The following is a 21,768-nucleotide window of genomic DNA, read 5'->3' on the forward strand; positions in this document are numbered from 1 at the left end:
AGACATTAGAACACTTTCAAACTGGGTAGTTAAGTGACAAGTCAACTTTAAAATAGATGAATGCGAGGTGATGCACTTTGGTAGGAAATTAGAAACGTCGTGAGGATAGTGCGGTTGATGTTGTAGAATCATAGAATGGTTACAGAACAGGAGGAGGCCCGTTGAGCCCGTGCTGGCTCTCTGCAAGAGCACTTCAGCTAGTCCCACTCCCCCGCCCTTTCCCCGTAGCCCTGCAAATTCTTTTCCTTCAGGTACTTATCCAGTTCTCTTGGAAAGCCACAATTGAGCGTGCCTCCACCACCCTTTCAGGCAGTGCATTCCAGATCTAACCACTCGCTGCATAAAGTTTTTCCTCTTGTCACCTTTTGGATCTTTTGCCAATCCCCTTAAATCAGTGTCCTCTGGTTCTCGACCCGAACATAAGAAATAGGAGCAGGAGTAGGCCCTTCGAGCCTGCTCCGCCATTCAACGAGATCATGGTTGATCTTCTGCCCTTCCGCCAATGGGAACAGTTTCTCTCTATCTACTCTGTGTATGTGGACTTTCAGAAGGCATTTGACAAAGTACCACATAATAGACTTGTTTGCAAAATTGAAGCCCATGGTATTACAAAGCTTCTTCGACAGCACCTCCCAAACTTGCGACCTCCACCATCTAGAAGGACAAGGGCCACAGGTGCATGGCAACACCATCACCTGCAAATTCTCCTCCAAGTTACATGCCATCCTGACTTGAAAATATATCGCCGTTCCTTCATCGTCGCTGGGTCAAGATCCTGGAACGCCCTCCCTAACAGCACTGTGGGAGTACCTTCACCACACGGACTGCAGCGGTTCAAGAAGGCGGCTCAACTCCTCCACCTTCTCGAGGGCAACTAGGGATGGGCAATAAATACTGGCCTTGCCAACGACCCCCACATCTCAGGACGAATAAAAAGAAATACTAAACTCGGAACTGTAGGAAACATAGAAACATAGAAGATAGGAGCAGGAGTAGGCCATTCGGCCCTTCGAGCCTGCTCCGCCATTCAATGAGATCATGGCTGATCATCCAAATTCAGTACCCTGTCCCTGCCTTCTCCCCCTATCCCTTGACCCCTTTAGTCTTAAGAAATATATCCAACTCTTTCTTGAATATATTTAATGAACTGGCCTCCACCGCCCTCTGTGGCAGAGAATTCCACAGGTTCACCACTCTCTGGGTGAAGAAATTCCTCCTTATTTCAGTCCTAAATTGCTTACCCCTTATCCTTAGACTATGACCCCTGGTTCTGGACTCCCCGGCCATCAGAAACATCCTCCCTGCATCTAGTCTGTCCAGGCCTGACAGAATTTTATAGGTTTCGATGAGATCCCCTCTCAATCTTCTAAACTCCAGTGAGTATAAACTCAATCGACACAATCTCTCCTCATACGTCATTCCTGCCATCCCAGGTATCAGCCTGGTGAATCTTCGCTGCACTCCTTCCATGGCAAGAACGTCCTTCCTCAGGTAAGGCGACCAAAACTGCACACAATATTCAAGGTGTGGTCTCACCAAGGCCCTGTACAACTGCAGCAAGACATCCTTGTTCCTGTACTCGAACTCTCTTGCTACGAAGGCCAACATACCATTTGCCTTCTTAACCGCCTGCTGCACCTGCATGCTTACCTTCAGCGACTGGTGCACAAGAACACCCAGGTCTCTTTGCACTTCCCCTTCTCCCAATCTATTGCCATTCAAATAATCTGCCTTCCTGTTTTTGCCACCAAAGTGGATAACCTCACATTTATCCACATTATAGTGCATTTGCCATGTTTCTGCCCAATCACCCAACCTGTCCAAATCGTACTGGAGTTTCACGACATCCTCCTCACAGCTTACCCTCCCACCCAGCTTTGTGTCGTCTGCAAATTTGGAGATATTGCATCCAATTCCCTCGTCCAGATCATTAATATATATTGTGAACAGCTGGGGTCCTAGGACCGATCCCTGCAGTACCCCACTAGTCACTGCCTGCCACTCGAAAAACGACCCGTTTATTCCAACACTTTGCTTTCTGTCCGCCAACCAGTTCTCTATCCAAGTCAATACCTTGCCCCCAATCCCATGTGCCTTAATTTTGCACGCTAATCTCTTATGTGGGACCTTATCGAAAGCCTTCTGAAAGTTCAAATACACCACATCCACTGGTTCTCCCTTGTCTATTTTACCAGTTACATCCTCAAAAAATTCCAGTAGATTAGTCGAGCATGATTTACCTTTTGTAAATCCATGTTGACTTTGTCTGATCCGGTCACTGTTTTCCAAGTGCTCTGCTATTACATCTTTTATAATAGACTCTAGCATAGTAGTAAACAGTGAGGAGGATAGTAACAGACTTCAGGAGGACATAGACAGACTGGTTAAATGGGCAGACAAATGGCAGATAAAATTTAACACAGAAGTGTGAAGTGATGCATTTCGGTTGGAAGAATGAGGAGAGGTAATATGAACTAAATGGTACAATTTTAAAGGGAGTGGAGAAACACAGACCTAGAGGTGTATGTACACAAATCTTTGAAAGTGGCAGGACAAGTTGAGAAGGTTGTTAAAAAACATGATCCTTGGCTTGATTAAGAGTTCAAAAGCAAGGAAGTTATGCTAAACCTTTACAAAACACTGGTTAGGCTTCAGTTGGATTATTATGTTCAATTCTGGGCACCAGACTTTAGGAATGATGTCAAGGCCTCTGAGCTTGTGCAGAAGAGATTTACTAGAATTGTACCAGGGATGAGGGACTTTAGTTATGTGGTGAAGCTGGGGTTGTTCTCGTTCGAGCCGAGAAGGTTAAGAGGCAATTTGATAGAGGTGTTCAAAATCATTAAGTTTTTTGATAGAGTAAATAAGGAGAAACTGTTTCTAGTGGCAGAAGGGTTTGTTAATCACAGGACAGATTAAGATGATTTGACGAACCAGAGGTGAGTATTTTTGTTTTACACAGTGATCTGGAATGCACTGCCTGAAAGGGTGGTTGAAGCAGATTCAATAGTAACTTCCAAAAGGGAATTGGATAAATACTTGAAGGGAAGTTTTTTTTACAGGGCTTTGGGAAACGAGCAGGGGAATGGAACTAATTGGATAGCTCTTTCAAAAGAGCCGGCATAGGCATGATGGGCCAAATGGCCCCCTTCTGTGTGGTATCATTCTATGATTCTATATAAAAGAGTGTTTTTAAAAAAAAGTTATTTATGCCTAATGTCTTTGAATAACCACGCCTTTATCAAAAGGATAATAGGCATCTGACTATATTGAAAATGTTTAAATTGCATTTTCACAGGTTGTGAAGATATTGTAATGGAGAGTATCTCCCTGGACACCTTGATTTCCATTCTGAAATGGAGTTCGCAGCCTTATGGCTCTAAATGGGTTTATCGGCAGGCACTTAATTTCTTATGTGAGGAGTTCACTTCAGTCATGATCTCGGATGTGTTCTTTGAACTCAGCAAGGACCACTTGCCTACTGTCCTTCAGTCAGACTATTTGCAGGTATTGGCTTATGTTTCTTTCATCTGACACAAATTGAAAAAATCTGAATTTATGGTTTGACAAAGCTAATGTACAAACTTAGAAATTTCTTAGTGGAGTGGGTCCACGGCACATAACTGCCTATAATTTGGTAATAAATTGACAATTCCACTTTGATCATAAGGAAGACTGTTATAGGAAATGGAAAATTTAGTCTGCTTGTTTACTCTCTGCCAAATGTGGAGCTGAGTTTCATTTACCAGAACTGATGTACCTCACCTTGAGCATGACAATTCACCCAAATCAGTTAACAAAACAGCTCAATATTTTTAGGAATTTTTTGGTTGTTAAAATGTTTCATATACTCAACGAGTGGGAGGATGCCTTTAAGTGCATATAATGTTTAATGTAGGTGTAACATTTTAACTGCTACAGGATTGCTGGAGTGTACCTACTGCAACACAAAAATGGCAATATTTAGATATGCCTTCATTTTAAAATCAATTTAAGATGGTTTCCAAAATGAGAGAGAACTGAAATTGGCTTGAAATTCAGTTTATTCTTTATGTTGGCTTACTGTAAACACAAAAGGAGTACTGTTTACATACGACCTATCCATCAAGCATGCAGCGTGATTCACACTAGCTGTACGCCATTATTACAGGGGGTAGGATTAGAGATGACTGAAGCCTTTGTCCTAACTGCATTGAACCAGTCATAATGTAAACCGTTCTGTTCAATTTTTGTTGCAGCAAAATTGTGTAATATTTCAAAATAAACTTTCATGATTTTTAGTACATAAATAGTGCTATTAAGGAAAGTACATTTAAATGTAATTGTGGAGGCACATAATTCAACATGTGATTCAAACATGCTCTTTGTAAATTTCAGAACCCAGATCTTGAGAAATTTCTAGTGTTTCATATTTAAAAGGCTCCAAATCGCCATTTATTTATTATGTATATACAATGATGATGTGCAACCATCCAATTGCTGGTTGGGATAGTCATTTAGTAGGAGGACGTTCAGTTCAACCTCAGAATACAAAGAGATTCTTCATTGTGCAGAGGACAAGCCTCCAGGATGGTAACTTACCATTAACAGTGAAAGGATCAAATCTGTAGGCTTGACACCCCATCTCTTGACAAAGGCATCATTCTCTTGCATGAGTGATACTGGTTGAGTTGTAATTTAACTTATTCCTGTCCTAGTTCTTGTTCCTCCTTTTCTCCCTCTTTTTTTCAAATTAAGGCTTCCACCAGGGGAACAAGAGAGACCTTCAGTGTCGTCACAAGACTTTAGCATGTTGATATCATTGTGTGCTCTGTGAAAATAGCAGAGTTTGCCATTGTATAAACATGTTAGTCGTCTTAGACATAATCTATACATGGAAAGACATAATCTATACATGGAAATACGTTTAGGTAACAGACCATTATTTAAGTAACTACTCAGAATAGCCAATAATGATTATGGTATGCAATTTTGCCACAAATAAGCAGAAATCCAGGACCTCTCATTTCTATCCTGGACAATTGGAATAAAGGATAAACGCCATTATCAATTAATCTTTAAATTCTGCCTCTTTTGTTCCTGTGTGTTTGGGGCGGGAAGTAGTTTCTAGAGGGTAAACAACTTTTGACACTAGCTGAGGCATTCCAGACTTTAAACTGAGTTTTGCAAATCCTGTTTTGTGCTGCAAGTAGCATTTTTTTTAAACATTCTTTGTGCTAATTCACATATCCTTTTGTCATTATATCCTTTTGTTGAGCATGGAACAATTGAAAATGTTAATTGATGCTGATAACTTAATCTATGAATCCATCTAAAGCACATACGGGTTTGTTTCAATGTGTTTCTAATAAATATATTTGAGATCAATTTTATAAGACATTTTTGGCAAGTACGTCGATCTTCAAATTATACTTTTAGGATTTGTTTATTGTCGTTTTGGGGGGAATGGTTCAGGTGTAAGCAATTGGTGAATGTACATTTACTGCAGTCGTAAAGCAATACACGGCTAGAATGAATTGGTTCTGAATATCCTGTATGACACAAGCTGCTGTTTACATTGTGATTCTAGACATTTTTTATTAGAAATTAACAATACATATATTTTATTTAAGGCTAGTGAGCAAGATATCCTGAAATACATGAATAAATGGGGAGAGCACCAGCTCATCAAACAAATGGCAGAAAGAGGTGAGAATGTGTTTCTAAATTTAAATCATTTTCTTAATCTCTGGTTAAACGTAGTGTACACATACAGACTTCAAGAAGTCATTGTGTAAAATGAAGAACTTGAAGATGACCCTTATTTCACGTCTTTTGATGTAAACAAAGAATAAAATCTGCCTCTGTTGCATAGTTATTTCAAAGGGCCTGTACTTGTTTTGAAATGGTGGTAGTTCTAACTTTAATGTGCTTGATTTATACAGATGATTTCACAGATAAAACTAATCTAGATTAAATTCAAATTAACTTATTTTTCTGCAGCGTTTACTTTCGATCAGCGTGGTGATTGATGTCATTTGTATCTGACTCTGAAACTTGCTGTACCACACTGAACCCACTGAGTGAATTGCAGAAAATAACATGGTTCAGGGTATGGTTTTGAGGAATGTGAATTCTTGGATCTAAACCCACATAAATTAAAGTTCTGTAATATGATCTGGAAATGTATATTTTTGGAAGAAAAGTGAATTGGAATGCTTTTTAAACAAGACTTTTGGCATATGCAAATAACTTGGACTCCTGGGCTGATGCTTCCTACTCGTAGAGTTCGTCGTGTGTGGTCATTCTGCTTTTTTAAAAAGCACACATCCTGTTGCTATTTTCTGGATAATTAAAATGCACAAGATACGTTGGGAATAAAGGAAGTCCATCAGCGTACTGCATCATTCTGGCCCTGTTGCAGGAACTTATTTTTTACTACTTTTTTGCCCTTTTTTTGTACTCTTAAAACCTATATCTCTTCAACCTCTTGCTCATTCAGAAATGGACCCAGTTCTCTTTTGAATTCTCCTATCCTAGCCTTGCACAAAATACCCCTCTACAGAAATGCATTTGAGTCCCTTCACTTTAAAAGCTTGCCTTGGGTTATGTTTATTTCCATACTAGTTCATCTTCAGTGAACCTTCTTTCATACTGAATTCTCAACATCTTGTGGTAATTTCACAACTAATGTGGTCAAGGATTATGAATCGATGTGGGCTTGTGAACTTGCTGGCAAAGCGCTTTATTATTTATTCAAAATCCACAGCAGTCATTCGTTTTCAACTTGTCAAAATTAGCAGCTTGCCCTTTGAAAAATGGACAAATTCTACATAAACTCGAGCTCGTCCAAAACTCTGCTGCCCGTATCCTAACTCGCACCAAGTCCCGTTCACACATCGTGCCTGTGCTCGCTGACTTACATTGGCTCCCCGTCCGGCAATGCCTCGCTTTCAAAATTCTCATCCTTGTGTTCAAATCCCTCCATGACCACACCCCTACTATCTCTCTAACCTCCTCCAGCCCTACAACCCTCCAAGATGTCTGCGCTCTTCCAATTCCAGCCTCTTGTGCATCCCCAAATTTCATCGCTCCACCATTGGCAGCTGTGCCTTCAGCTGCCTTGGCCCCAAGCTCTTGAATTTCCTCCCTAAACCCCTCTGCACCTTGCGCTCCTCCTTTAAGACGCTCCTTAAAACCTACCTCTACGACTAAGTCTTCAGTCACCTATCCTAATATTGCCTTATGTGGCTCGGTGTCAAATTTTGTTAACGCTCCTGTAAAGCGCCTTGGAACGTTTTTACTAAGTTAAAGATGCTATATAAATGCAAGTTGTTGGTATTTACAAGTTATTTTCTTTTGTATTCTGACCATTTGCAGACAATATTATAAGGGTTTCTATTAATGCTTTGTGTTTTAGAGCCAAACCTGCTGAGTGGAACTGCACATAGTGTAAACAAGCGAGGTGTAAAGCGACGTGATCTTGACCTAGAGGAACTAAAGGAGATCTTGTCCCCACTACTGCCTCATGTTCGCATAGATCATATCCTTCCCACAAACAGCGAGGTTCTTAATGATGCTGTAGGTTTAGTGTTTATTTATTTCTTTTAAAGGGAAGTGTGATGTCTGAATTCTAAGGATTTTCTCTGTCTCTTAATTATTTTGCTCATTTTTAAGGTCCATCATACTGTCTGATTCCATGGGTAAGAGACCTAGGAGACCTCTTGCCCAATGTCTCTAACAATGGTTTGCTGTAACTGGTTGCTGTGATGTGTGCAAGTGGAGCCTGTGGCTGTTTGTGAACACTCTTACTGTGCCTCTGTTGTATGCTTCTCCCTGCCTCCTTTATTGTTGCCCTCCCATGCTTTGATTCATAACACTGCCATCTGGCAACACATAAACAGAAAACCAGCTGGACTATAAATGGGGAATACATAATCTAATGAGTGCAGAGCATGCACCTTTTTGTTTAGAACTGCAGTACTCAACAAATAGTCATGTAAAATATGGTGATTAGTGTTAAGGCAATAATGATTTAGGGCGGGTGGGGAAACTTAATTCTACTATTATCGCATTACTAAATGCAGTAGAACTATACTTGCTATTCTACCGAGAGAGCAGTATTAATGCAAGACAATAATGTAATTGAATATCTTGTTTCAAAATCTGTTTCATTTGGTGAGGTTTGCATAGTAAAACCACTAATTGTAAACCAGTAGAAAAGTTGATACCATTCAACAATACCATTTTTGTTCTTAGATAAAGAGGGGACTGATTAGCACACCACCATCAGATATGCTACCAACAGCTGAAGGTGGAAAATCTCATGCTTGGCTGCGTCAGAAGAATGCTGGGATATATGTGAAGCCTCGCTTATTCGCACCATATGTGGAGGAGGCAAAGGTACACTTGTACGAAAGTAGATCATGTTCCAAAACTGGAAAGATGTATGTAATACATACATTGTGCTTTGCAATTTAGTGTCTCCAGTATTAACTGATATTAGCCATGAATTATTTTCTATTTTATTCTTTATAGTATTTGACAGTTTGAATAAAGTACTTTATTCTTCTGAGTGTCCAAGTACAACAGTAGATTCAGAATACACTCCACAGGAAGTGTTTCAGCTTGGCTTGCTGATCACTTTATAGTACTACGCAGAGCTCAAATTTGGCACAGTACCACCATGTTCTGTACATCCAGTTATAAGATGGCATGTCACGGTCAGTCTTGCTGTTGTCCTGTATTGTGTACTGGACAACCTACTAGATTAACTGCCTGAGAGATCTGAAACTGAGACCTGATGAGGGCAAAATAGAGAGAAAGAAATGGCTCCAAAATAAGGATTAAACAAAAATTATGGTAACAGCTGAAATAAGTTTGAGGTTTGAATTTAATTTTTAAAATACTAACTTGGGTTTTAATTTTGATGCATCAATTTTCATTGTAAATTTCTGATTTCTAATACTGACCTTGTCCTTTATCACTCTTAAAATGGGAAAGGCTAAATTAAATAAATGGGAGACAAAATAAGTGCAACTGAATACAAGATTGAGTCTATATCTAAATAAAATATGAATGCATTATATGTATTAAATAGTAACCTTTTCAGTTTGGCATAAATATCAATTAATACTTTGGTATCCTGTCTGTTCTATCCGATTTGCACTCTTGAATTCTATCTTGTCTCTGTATACTGTTGCTGCAGCCCAGTTGGTTTCTACTGTCAGCAGGTTGTGTTTGCTTGCATTCATTGCATTCAATTTAATGTCAATAAGAAGCTACAGCTCGATTTGTCTCTGACATTTCTGCAGTTTTGTCTTGTAATTATCCAATTAATCAGCACCACTTTTCCTGACTACAGTGTTTGGACCATTTTAATCTGTGCATTGCCAGGATAATCTATGAATGAGACTGTTAACTTGTGTGGAATGTTACCTTTCAGAAATGTTTGTATTAAATATTTCAGCTGTGTGGTAGCCCATCCTTGGTTGCTTTGTGTGTGCCCAGCATGTGTTATGAAGTAAAACCTCTGGCGAGTGTAATTCATTGAAGAATAGCAGCTTCTTGTTTTACATATTGATACCAAGATGTAGTCAAAAAAATCCTAATGTTTTAATTTACTCAACCTTGATATTAAATGAGTAACGCAATGGACTTTTCAGGAGGGGAAGTTATTTGAGTTATTTTAAGTCCTCATAAATCGGCATGATCCATTCATATTTGCTTGTTGCATCAATAACCAAGTATTAAATCAGCTTGAAATCAAGCTAAGCGACTTGCAGCCTTCAATATGGTGGTTCCATTTGGAATGGATGTTCTTGGGGAAAAACCTTGACGGCGCTTTTCTAATTTGAAAAAAATCCCTGATGTATTCAAGTTACACTGAGGAAGTATATGGCTGTAGAATGCTGTGACTTGGAGTGGTAGCATGTAGGTGTGTGTTGGTAATTCTCCACACTACCAATTTGTTGTAGCCATCTGCAAAACTGATGGCATAAGCACTGCCTCAGATCGGGTAGGAAATATAAGCAATAATCAGCTGGTGTGCTCTTCTACACTTGCACTGTTGGTAGCGACTGGGGAGTAAATTGCCTGTTCACCTCCGATTGGAAATGGTGTGTGGTAGGCGGAGGCTTGGAGTTGTACAGGGAGGAGATAGCAATGTTGATCATCTCCCAAACAATCTTTAGCGTTAAGTTGATGAGCTTCATACTGTGACAGAATTATTGAGATTAACCTGACTTCCAGCTAAACTATTAATTATAAACACCTCTGAAAAGATGTGCTGCGATGCCTTTTAGCTTTTGTTGTGGCGTTTGAATCGCTAAAGACTGCCATATATTTAGTTTTGAAATCTTTCTATAATAATGTGGTTTAATTAGGATAATTCACCCTTTAATTTCATTTTTACATGTTTAGCAATTTAGTTATAAGTGGATTTTTTTTATTGATGAAGTTATACAATCACTGTCCTTGTGTGATAATTATTACCTGGATTTCTGTTCTCAGACTGTTTTGGATGAGATGATGGTGGAGCAGACTGATCTTGTGAGGCTGCGCATGGTTCGCATGTCCAATGTACCAGACGCACTCTACATGGTGAACAGTGCTGTGCCACAGTGTTGTCATTTAATGAGTCACCAGCCGATAGGTACACCATCCAATCCTCCTTCAATCATTGCTAATGAAATACCTGGTGAGTGTGTGTATGTTTTGTGGTTTAACTGATTTTGTTCTGACTTTTTGAAGTCTTGCAGGGCAGAAATTAGCCTTTCTCTCCTACGTGCCCCCCCCCCCCCCCCCAAAAAAAAAAAATGATTGCACAGCAATTGAGGAATGTGGCAACTTAACCAGTTGACTTCTTCATTGGAGAGAATTTATTACTATTATCACTGTCTTGTAATTTCATCCTTAAAAAGCTTGTTCAGACACTTGACAAACTGTCTCCAGCATAAATCAGGATACATGAAAGGTAGAATCTTTAGCTTGTGTTGGTCCAGTGGATTATAACTGTTGTACTTGTCGAGTTGGTTTGGAGCCCTGGAGGGCTTGTCTTGCTCAGATGGTACAAGTTTTTAAATCGCAGTGTTTTAACTTTACTGAGAAGTGACTGAAGCAAGCTGGCTTTTTATTCTGGGTTTCTTGTGTTTTTGTTTTTTGTCTTTTGAATAGTAACAATTAGAAAGACACAGATATGCGGTTTGGATCACAAGACCGTATGATTGTTACACCCATGAATCCCGCTGACGTACAAGTGGATATAGGACAGTGGGAGTCAACTCTCATAAAAGTAAGGGAGCAATTGACACCATTGAACCAAAGTGGGTAGCTACAGCAGATCTGAATTTGAAAGTCATATAGCCTGTCAACACACTTGCTGCACAGGCTCATACATGAATAATGACCACTTGGGCGAGGCACCACGCTGGAGGCAAAGCACACTCTTGCCTCCCTTTTATTCCTACCCGCTGCCTCCACCCCCCCCCCCCCACCCCCCCCCCCCCCCCCCCCCCACCAACCCACACTTTCCTCCTCCTATACAATTAATGCAGGAGCTCTTGGCAAGGTATTTACTAAATAAGTATTACTTTACAGTCCCCCCATTGAATATGGTAAAAGATATGATCAGGCGCCTGCAGGAACTTAGACACACGGATCAGGTGCAGCGAGCATACGCATTGAACTGTGGAGAAGGAGCAACTGTAAGCTATGAAATTCAGATTCGGGTGATGAGGGAATTTAACCTCCCCGATGCTGCTGTTGAGCTGCTTCAGGTATGGGAAATGTGACTGACCCTGTAAAATAGTATAATTGACTAATCTAAACTAAAGTTGAGAAGTGATAGAATTTCATACTCTAAAATGGTGCAAATGAGTTTTCAGAAAAGTATTAAGTAATGTCTTGCATATTTGGAGTATTGGGCAAAGTAGTTTTCTGCAATGTGCCTAGTTAATTAAGAGATTTATTAAACTACTTTTGAATTGATTGGGCTGTAATGAATATGATTAATCTGAATATTAGAAATTCTTCTTCCTGTTAACTCTCCATGGAGCTAGTCTTTTTTAAAGTTTGAATTATTAAGAGATCTGTTGTCATTTAAAATGTCTAAATTGAGCCTGAATAAATGTAGGTGAGTTCACAGCAGGACAGCTCTGCTAATGAATTGCTTTTGTTCTTCACAGAATCCTCACAAATTCTTTCCTCATGAACGATTTGGTGACGAGAGTCCAGTGCTGGCTATTCGTCAGCATGGCCACTGCAGAATAAACAGTTCCCCAGCTGGAGAATATGGTGATATTGAGCCTTATGCAGCGTTCCACCCGCCTTTACCACCGCCTCCACCTCCATACCACCCTCCTGCTATACCAGCTCATGAGAAGCACAAAGCAGACTGGAAGCAGAGGCTGCCTGGTCAACTGTCATCCCGCTCCTTCTCGTATCCTTGTAACCGTTCTCTGCTTTACGCTGGGCTGGCTTCCAGGCCTATTTATCCATCTGGTGGTAAACTAATGCCCCCCGATTGCACCAATTCTGCCGGATTGGTCAGGATACCAGCAGAACTGGGGGTAAGTTTTGACTTCCCAATATTAGATCAGAAATGAGGAATTAAAAAAAAAAAAAAGTCTTTCTTAATCCTTTTGGCCTCGATTTTGTTTTAAAATCTTTTTAAAGGGGGACTTGGTCTTTCTACTGTGTGTTGTATGTTAATTGAGTTATTGGCAAGTGGTTAATGAGATCAAATAGTGTGTGTGGTATTTTTTAAACTTTGGTACCAGACAGGTGGACCACAGTGGCTTGCTTGTGTAACTCGAGAATTTCTTTCTAACCAAGTTAAACCAAACATTTTAGTTTATTTTCTAGTTTACCCTTGTGGCGCACTACAGTAAAATATAAATGTAGCATAAAATTGTATTTCATAGTACATGCTACCTGATTGGTGATGTTTCATAAAGATAGTTTTAAAATATTCTTTCTATGTAAGTGAATTTAGGGCTGATTTTGAGAGGCTTGGGTCCCAACATGGAGCCTTTCTCTGAGAGCATGCACTACAGTCTGGTGCCAGCTCGACTGATTTCTGTAAATTCGGTAGTACCACAAATAGGGTTTACTGACCTCTGCACAAATTGTTCAACCTGTGCTCCCATGAAGTGAAGCTGCATACCAGGAGCTTAGCCCTGCTTGATCAACTGATTTTTAAAAATATACATTTTTTTTCTTGTGCTGAGGGTAAACTAAGTTGTGCCGCTGCTGTTAAGCAAATGCATTGGACATCAGGATAACTTATGGGCAAGGTTCCTATTTTACTTCAACTATGGAAATGACCCCACCCCACTGCAGAATTGGCCCTAACTGATCCCCTTTTAAAATAAAAAAATAAAAAATCCAATTGTGGTTTAAGTATGAATGGCTGCTCCCCTGGAGAGAACTTTCTCCTTGGCAGAGAATACTGATGTGATGCCAGTCGGGTGACTTTGCATGAATTTTGATTGGAAAGCAGTACGAATGTCCAGCTCTTGCAGGAGGACGCCGTGCTTCTGATTAGCTAAGAATGTTTGGCTGTCCGTTGCTTTTTTCTGTTTGCGTTTTTTTTGTTGCTAAAGTTTAGTTTTTGGTGGTTTCAACTGACAAATGTTTTAAAGCAATGTTTTAATAGGATTTCATATTTTCCCTAGGCCTATATTCCGTAGAGTTGAGAAGAATGAGTGGTGATCTAATTGAAATGTGTAAAATACTTAAGGGGCTCGACGGTAGATGCTGGGAGGATGTTTCCCCTAGCTGGGGAATCTAGAACGTGGGGTCAGTCGCAGAATTAGGGGTTAGCCACTTGGGACTGACATGAGAAATTTTTTCACTCAAAGGATTTTGAATCTTTGGCATTCTCCACCCCAGAGGGCTGAATATATTCAAGACAGAGATCGATAGATTTTTGGATACTGAGGGAACCAAGGGATATGGGGATAGTTCTGGAAGGTGGAGTTGAGGTAGAAGATCAGCCATGATCTTATTGAATGGCAGAGCAGGCTCGAAGGGCCTACTCCTGTGCCTATTTCTTATGTTAATCTAATGTATTTAAAATATTTTCTTTGAATTTAGGGATGATTTTGAGTCTTTTTTATTCCTGGTATAGAACCTTCCTTTATGGGAACAGGGATCAGACTGTCTTGTGTGGCCATCAGCTGGTCGGATTTCTGTAAAATGGGTAGAACCAAAATCGGGTTGACTGAGCCCCGCATCCAATTGTTCAGCCCGTGCTCCCATGAAGTGAGGATTTATGAAGTAATGTATGGAATAGGAGGAAGTCAACTTGTCTTTTGAGTTGACCTTCTTCCAATACACCACAGCTTTTGCATTGTCACACTCTACCCAACCCCTTTTATTTCCTGAAGGTGACCAAACAAGGATAAAACTGGAAACTGACATTTCTCCCTCACCTGACATGAAATTGAACAGAAACTCCATTATCATCACTCTAATATTATGATTACACAATTCAATCACCAGCAGCATTACTGTGGTCCCAACAGAATTGGAGCCATAGTCCTGAAACTACATAAGTGTGTGACAAATTATGCTCAATATGGCGGGCTTTATTATTTTTGTATAAAAAGCTGTGGAGCTGGAAATCTAAACTTGTGGGCCATTTTATAATTTTTTTTATTCTCCTAGAGCGCTGAAGGTACGTTAAATGAGCTAATGCCGGACATTGCAATGGGTGTGACATCCTTGAGTAACCTATCACTGAAGGATAGAAGGTTTCCAGAACTGACTTTAAATGCTGAAGTAAACCAAATGGCTTCAGATTCTGCATCGTTTCCACGCCCTGCTCCGTATATACACAACAGACATGTGCACAGTATGAGGAGGAAACCTGGTGAGCTGAAAATGGATTCTCGGGAAGGCCTCCAGGAGTACCCAGATCTCTATGACTTCTCTTCCAGTACAGCTTACCGACCATGTACTCCAGGATCCAGCAGACATACACCTGCTCCTTCACAGGGAATGTACTTGGGCCCAGATTTGTACAGTCACAAACCAGCAGCAGGAGGCTTCAAGATGACCTCTCTTTGTAGTGAAACTTCTAATAAACCAGAGGAACCAAGGAGAGAATATTTACTGCCTCCCGAAGCTCACCAGCCAAGACCCAGTGACCCACCGTACTTTGATTTCTTGGAGCAGCCTCCACACAGGTTGGACTTGGCACTATTACAGGAGTCTAGTGGAGGTTCTCTGCATACTAGAAGTAGGGGTTTAGTGGAGACCGATCTGACTTATGGCCTCACAGCCAGTCGAGCTCCGAGTGTGCCCTGCAACTCTGAGAACCACGAGGCCGGCTGCAACAGAAGGTCAACTGATGGTGACATGTTAGAGCCTGGGCTCAGTGCTCAGCCACACAGAAACATTCAGAATAGGGACGATACGCTAAGCCGAGAAAGGAGGTCACCAAGCAGACCTGATCTACCGTACAAAAAATCTGCTCTTTAGTGACGACAGTAATCCAGTGTACATTTTCAGCAGATCACTCCATTATTAACTTTGTTTTCACATGTTTTGTACATAACATTTCTACCTTGAACTGAACTATTTCTAAATGGTTTTCTATGACTTTTGTGATATCTTGGGAGACCAGGTCCTGCACCAGTATTGCCATTCTTTCTAATGTTTAAATAGTCTGCTTAATCAAGTTTACCATTTTAAAAAAGAGATGCTTGATCTTTTACCTCCTTTTTACAGGTTTGTTAAAAAAAAAAATCGATGTTTTTTGTGTATTGAATTTAAGGCTGTGTGATGTTTAATGGTGAGCTGTACTCTGGTGATACCCATTGACGTATTTTCTCATTTTTGAGAGAGTTTTTAGTCCTAAAAGACTGGACAGTATTCTTTTGAAGTATACTCTCAGCATTGGAATACATTTGCAAGGGAAAAGTGTCTGTATTCTACTGGCCGACTGCCTGTATTCGGAAAAGAGCACAGATCCTAGTCAATCTGAAGTAGTAGTCTTAATCTTGGGACAATCAGATTGCTGTGACAATCGGTTTATAGGATTAATGTTTTAATATATGGTGAGAAGCTGAATCCCAAAGGCAGAAATACTAGCAACACCGATAAAGTAGCTAAAGTTCCATCTGAAGCTGCTGTCGTGTCTTTTGCTTAATCATTGACCTGTGGTGGGATACGTGAAACCTTTTTGGCCTTTTTCTCATATAATTTGGTTAGTCAGCTGATTCTCCAATTTTTGGATGGGTTTACAAATGTTGGTCTCTGAAATGCTGTACTTGAAGTGTTGGAAACAATTAATACATTTGAGGAAAAAGCTAGAAGGCAAGTTGTACGGTATGATTTAAATTCTTGTATTTCCCCTTGCTGCATCCAAGTAGGTTTTGCATATTGCACATTTTCAGACTATATAGCTCCCTTACTGTGGGACTTTTCTGTTGCCCAGCATGTGGTGTGAGCTTCAGTATCAATTCCCAGGTGACCGGAAGATCCAATATTACTCTTGACGTTCACGGATAGACTTGTATAGTCTGTTTGAAGGGTTAAAGCTGTGACACTAACCCTGGAGACATACACCAACCCTGGAGACGGGGTAAAACTATGTAGGGAGTTTTAGATTATTGATTGTTGTAGCTCTGTATTTTACCAAGTATGCAGGTTCCAAAATTATATAGTGACTTTAATTCTCTCCAGCTTGTTGCAGCTGATGAGCTACTTAAGTGTATTAGTTATAATTTGTTCATGGTATCTCTTTAAATTTTATTACTTCTGAGCCACAGTACAAAACTGTAGTGGCATAGTTGTGCATAGATTTGTTTTGTTTTTCATATCCTTCCTGTTCAGGTTTTTTTTGTTTGCACAGATGAGCAGGATTAGAAGTAAAATGGGAGGAGACAGGAGAATGCAAAAGATTGAGTGCTGATTTCTAATGCAAAGCACTGGTGGTACAAAAACTGATCTGTTATCCAGCGTTACTATGCAATCTCATGATCTACCTTTACAGTGGTACTGGAATCAAAACAATCTGGTGGTAGGTTTAAAATTTGAGCTGGAATGTGCAGGTTCTAAAACTCCATGCAGAAACTTTTAATTTTCTTATGCTTGTTGCAGCCAGCGTGTCTGCTCAGGTGGTAGAACTCTTGCCTGAGTCAGAAGGTTGTGGCTTCAAGTCCCACTCCAGCGCAGTACTGAATTGTCGGAGGTACCGTCTAACCAAGTCTGCTCTCCAAGGTGGACGTAAAAGATCCCATGACACTATTTCAAAGAAGGGCACGGGAGTTATCCCTGGTGTCCTGGCCAATATTTATCCCTCAATCAACATCACTCAAAAAACAGATTATTTGGTCATTATTACATTGCTGTATGTGGGAGCTTGCTATATGCAAATTGGCTGCTGTTTCCTGCATTACAACAGTGATTACACTTCAAAAGTACTTTGGGATGTCCTGAGGTCATGAAAGGCGCTTTAGAAATGCAAGGTTTTTTTTAATTACCTGAGGAGACATTGTTTTCAGGGGAAGAGGAAGAAATCGTGTCTCATTACACCAGGAAGCTTTTTATGGTGCATTGTTTCCAGGTTTACATTAATTTTACTGATATTCTGAGTTTTAAGCAAATGGTTGAGGTTTTTCTAGTCATGTGGCTTTTGATCATATTTTTAAAAAATGGTGCTCGTTTTCTGTAGGGTGCAGGTTCTTTCCAAAATTCTAAAATGTTTATGCCTGCAAATCTGTCTAAACAGCTACAGATAACTGTCTCACCCTTTTAAATAAAGATGAGAAACATAGGATAACCAACCTTTTGTGAAACTCATCATGTCCCAGTATACAGCACAGCACCCTGAAGCTGGCTGACCTGTTGCTACTTTTGTATCTTCCCGACTGCAGCCGTGCACCTACCCCCCCCCCCCACAGATTGCATGCTCTTTAAAAACAGCAGTTGCTTACCAATTTAACTTTGGTTGAATGTTAAGACTTTTATATAAAATATTGGAAACTGTTTGCTTAAAGATGAGTTTTTGGTGTCTGGTAGCAAAAGCTTTTTAAAACTTGCATTGCTGGTGTTAATCCTTTCACGATTTGTTTTGGATTCTTCTGATCTAAGCTGTTACTGGGATACGGTAAAGTGCCTTCCATACTAAAGGCTCAAGTATCAGCTATTTAGATCAAATGTCCTATGCAAGTGTTTTCTACAAACTGCATAACCATCTTTGTAGATTCTACAATGCTTCAATGTATATAGTGTTTTTAAAGAGACTATTTTTATTTTAGCATCTTAATGAGATTGTTATTGCTTAGTGAGATGCATCGCCCTATCGAGTACCATGGCAGTTGTACAGAATCACCACGATCTATTTTTCTACTGTTTCTGGGAAAAAAAAGCATGTAACAAATTCTAAATTGGCATATAGTTGGTGTTTCAAATAAATGGCCTATGGAATATGTCTCATTCATTCTTTTAATTGCTAAATTGGTCCATACTATGAAACTTATTTCCCCAGATTTAAAAAAAAATAGAACCAGTGTGCTGTAAAATCAAATTTTCTAGTCATGCCTAAAGCTATTGCCAGAGTACTGTGACCTGCAAAAGATCAGTAAGCATCTAATTGAATCAGATATGATGCACTGGTTCTTGGGCGTCTAGTGACCACAAGCACTCTTAGGCCCTTCTAATGGTTACTCTCTGTCTCTGTAGGTAACAGCCAAAATCCATGTCAGTGACAGAGTAAAGCATATACTGTAATACAACCATCACTAAACTGCAGCCTGGACCTAGCGCTTCCAGCCCAGTAATACCACAAATTTAAAATCTAATTGTGTTCAAATACATCTCTAACCACCTCCTGGACTTTATTTTAGGGAACGAAGCTGGATCAGTGAGAGCATTTTGGCGGTAGTGGTCATATTTCAGTTAGATTTAGCATAGTTATGGAAAAGGAAAAAGATAGACCAGGAGCAAAAGTTCTCAATTGGGGAAAGGCCAATTTTTACAAAGATGTGATTTAGCAAAAGTGGAGTGGAGGAAAATCAGTCGGAGCAGTGAGAGGCATTCAAGGAGGAGATTGTGGGAACATATTTGCTCTGAACTCTCACTAAGAAAAAGGGTGGGACTCCCAAATCTAGACCCCCCCCTGGATGTTAAGGAACATACAGGGTAGGATAAGGCAAAAAAAGGAAAGCTGTCAGATAGAGTTAAATACTGCAGAAAGTCTAGGAGTATAGAAAGTGGAAGGGTGAAATTAGGAAAGCAAAGAGGACATAAAAAAAATATTAGCAAGGAAAACCCAAAGATGTGTTAAAAAATATATAAAGAGCAGGGCCTATTAGTGACCAAAAGGGAACCTGTGGAGGTGGAAGACACAGGTATGGTTCTTAATGAATACTTTGCATGGGATGAGTTTGAAATAGTAGATGGGATAGAGTGCGCTGAAATATTAAGGGGTTTAGCATCTTTGAAAGTAGATAAATCACCAGGCCCAGATGTTAAGAGAAGGGAGGGTCTGGAACTCACTGCCTGAAAGGGTGGTAGAGGCAGAAACCTTCATGTTTAAAAAGTACTTGATATGCACTTGGTGCTGTAACCTACAAAGCTACAGACCAAGAGCTGGAAAGTGGAATTAGGCTGGATAGCTTTTTTTGGTTGGCACTGAATGGCCCTGTGCTGTAAATGTCAGATTCTAGTTTCCCCTCCCTCTCAACTTTGGCCTAATGTGTGCCATTAGCTGTCTAAACCCTAAACCCATCTACCTCTTCTCATTAAGACCTTCCTTAAAACCAACTGACTAAGCTTTTGGTTACCCCCTCCTATTGACTTATTTGGTCCAATGTTTTCTTATACCTTCAAGCATCTACTTTTTTCCCCCCCTCAATCTTAAGGTAATATTGTATGTTGATTATTAAGGGTCTTCCCAGCCCCTCAGTAAAGCTCACTCAACCATGTGTGTATAGCATGTAAGCTAAAAAAAAATTGCATGATTGATAGTTATTCCAAGTTTTTAAATTTGCATGGTGGGAAAGGGGCAGGGCTTTAGAAAGTAATCACTCGGGTAGCAAAGTAACATTTTTATTGGCTGTTTTAACTTCTTCACTCCCAAGTGAACACTTAAACATTAGTAACAAAGTAGAGCAAGCTTTTAATAGACCTTCCAGTCAACTTTACAGATTCATGTTGGAAAAGCTGCATTAAAGTGTTTATTTAAATGTAATTTAATGAAACAAAGGTGCTGGACAGTGGGGGTGTGGAAACACACATTTCTATTATAACTGGTACAGCCTGTGGAACCAAAATGCATTTCATAAAGCAATTTACAGAACATGGTTTCAGCTCAAGAAAATACAAAATTGTTTTAGGTGAACAAAAAGGGAAGATCCTGGTTTTCCACTGACATCAATGCTAGTTGGTTTGAATGTTTGCAGACAATGTAGTACTGTAACTAGATGCCACCTTTAACTCTTGATAAAAAGCACATGTAGAATGGAATGCTAGCTTCTAACTTATTTTAAAAGCCAAAATGAAACATTTTCTGCACCAAGTTGTCCTTTAAAGCACTTAATGCAGTCCTAAACCGAAACCAGCGGAGTTTCAACAATTTGTGGACCAGACTCTAAACAAGCTGTTTAGTTGCCAGATTTGCTTGCATCACCAAACAGGTATCCATTTTAACATGAATCTTAATGTCTTGATTTACAATTCTAAATGATGCACGTTTAGATCTATTTTAGCTTAATGAACTATCCCTCCTCTTGGTGGCAGTAGTTAGGGAGGTTGGACAAGAATTATATAATTTTCAGCTGCATGTATAATTTGATATCCAACATCTACCACAACTTACAGGAGTTAGAACATTAGCAAGATATCTTTAACCTAGGTTTTGAAATGAGCAGGAGGGAGTGTAGATGGATGGCCCAAGCAGTGTTCCAGTCATAGTGGCTGAGACTGAATAGCTGATGTCCAATTTCTCCCAAAGTTTGTGGAAAAGAATCTGTTTAAAAGCACTGTGCATATATAGTACAAGCCATTAATTTCCATTATAAAAGTTTCAGTTCTGCATGTCCTTGGGTATTTTTTCCTCACTATAAAATGTGTACTAGTATTATAGTATATAAATTCTCAACTATTGCTCCTGCACACTTTGCTGCTCTATAAGTGGACTCTAAACTAAACAGAGGCAAAAATAAAACACACTGGGGACAACCAGTTAATTTTAAAAGCGCCATTCTTACTGACTGACAAAAGATTTCCTTTATGCACATCTTTGAGCAATTTTTTTCTACCAAGGGCTGTAATCTGTCGTTTAACTACAAAAATACTGCATTCCATCCACCCGCCGCCGTTTCTTTGACTGAAGCTCTTCGAAGAACCGCTGTATATCTTCACTTGTCACAACCTGTTGGATACAAAGACAGTATTAATGATTTTCATGTTAAAACTACAGGAGGAAGCTATTGACACAAATGGGTTTCAACTCATTAGTGGAACTAAAAATATTAACCATGTACTAGAGAGAGTGAAGACAGCAACTGTTACAAGACAGGAAGATGGATAGTGGTCACTTCCATTACCTACGGAGCCTGATCTCGGAGCAGCAATGCACTGCAGGAGATGTGTAGCAATTCAGAGACTGCTTTTTCCCTTTCCGAACCCAGGACTGCTGCAGCCAATTATATAGCACCTTTGTAACTGAGCTAGTGTTAAAATCAACCACTACAGGGTTGGTTAGGCATCAAAAATATGGTTGTCCAAACAGCAGAAATTGCTGAAATTCATTGCAATTTCCATCTACCTGGAGAG

The 21,768-nt window shown here is 39.8% G+C and overlaps 2 protein-coding genes across 4 annotated transcripts in view; one reads left to right on the plus strand and one right to left on the minus strand.

Moving 5' to 3' along the window:
* btbd7 (BTB (POZ) domain containing 7) overlaps positions 1-18,419 on the plus strand; it is a 54,347-nt gene extending 35,928 nt beyond the window's left edge. For both annotated transcript variants that reach the window (XM_086002789.1, XM_086002790.1), the window contains exons 4-11: positions 3,299-3,507; positions 5,613-5,688; positions 7,400-7,560; positions 8,239-8,382; positions 10,492-10,678; positions 11,578-11,756; positions 12,165-12,548; positions 14,650-18,419. In XM_086002789.1, the coding sequence (XP_085858915.1) occupies positions 3,299-3,507; positions 5,613-5,688; positions 7,400-7,560; positions 8,239-8,382; positions 10,492-10,678; positions 11,578-11,756; positions 12,165-12,548; positions 14,650-15,465 (2,156 nt within the window). In that variant the 3' untranslated portion in view covers positions 15,466-18,419. The remainder of the gene's footprint in view (positions 1-3,298; positions 3,508-5,612; positions 5,689-7,399; positions 7,561-8,238; positions 8,383-10,491; positions 10,679-11,577; positions 11,757-12,164; positions 12,549-14,649) is intronic.
* Positions 18,420-20,024: 1,605 nt separating this feature from the next.
* ubr7 (ubiquitin protein ligase E3 component n-recognin 7) overlaps positions 20,025-21,768 on the minus strand; it is a 29,552-nt gene continuing 27,808 nt past the window's right edge. For both annotated transcript variants that reach the window (XM_086002792.1, XM_086002791.1), the window contains one exon: positions 20,025-21,364. In XM_086002792.1, the coding sequence (XP_085858918.1) occupies positions 21,272-21,364 (93 nt within the window). In that variant the 3' untranslated portion in view covers positions 20,025-21,271. The remainder of the gene's footprint in view (positions 21,365-21,768) is intronic.

Source organism: Somniosus microcephalus, chromosome 12 (assembly GCF_052327205.1).
Source record: "Somniosus microcephalus isolate GS21.2 chromosome 12, FLI_Smic_1.0, whole genome shotgun sequence".
Lineage (NCBI taxonomy): Eukaryota > Metazoa > Chordata > Chondrichthyes > Squaliformes > Somniosidae > Somniosus > Somniosus microcephalus.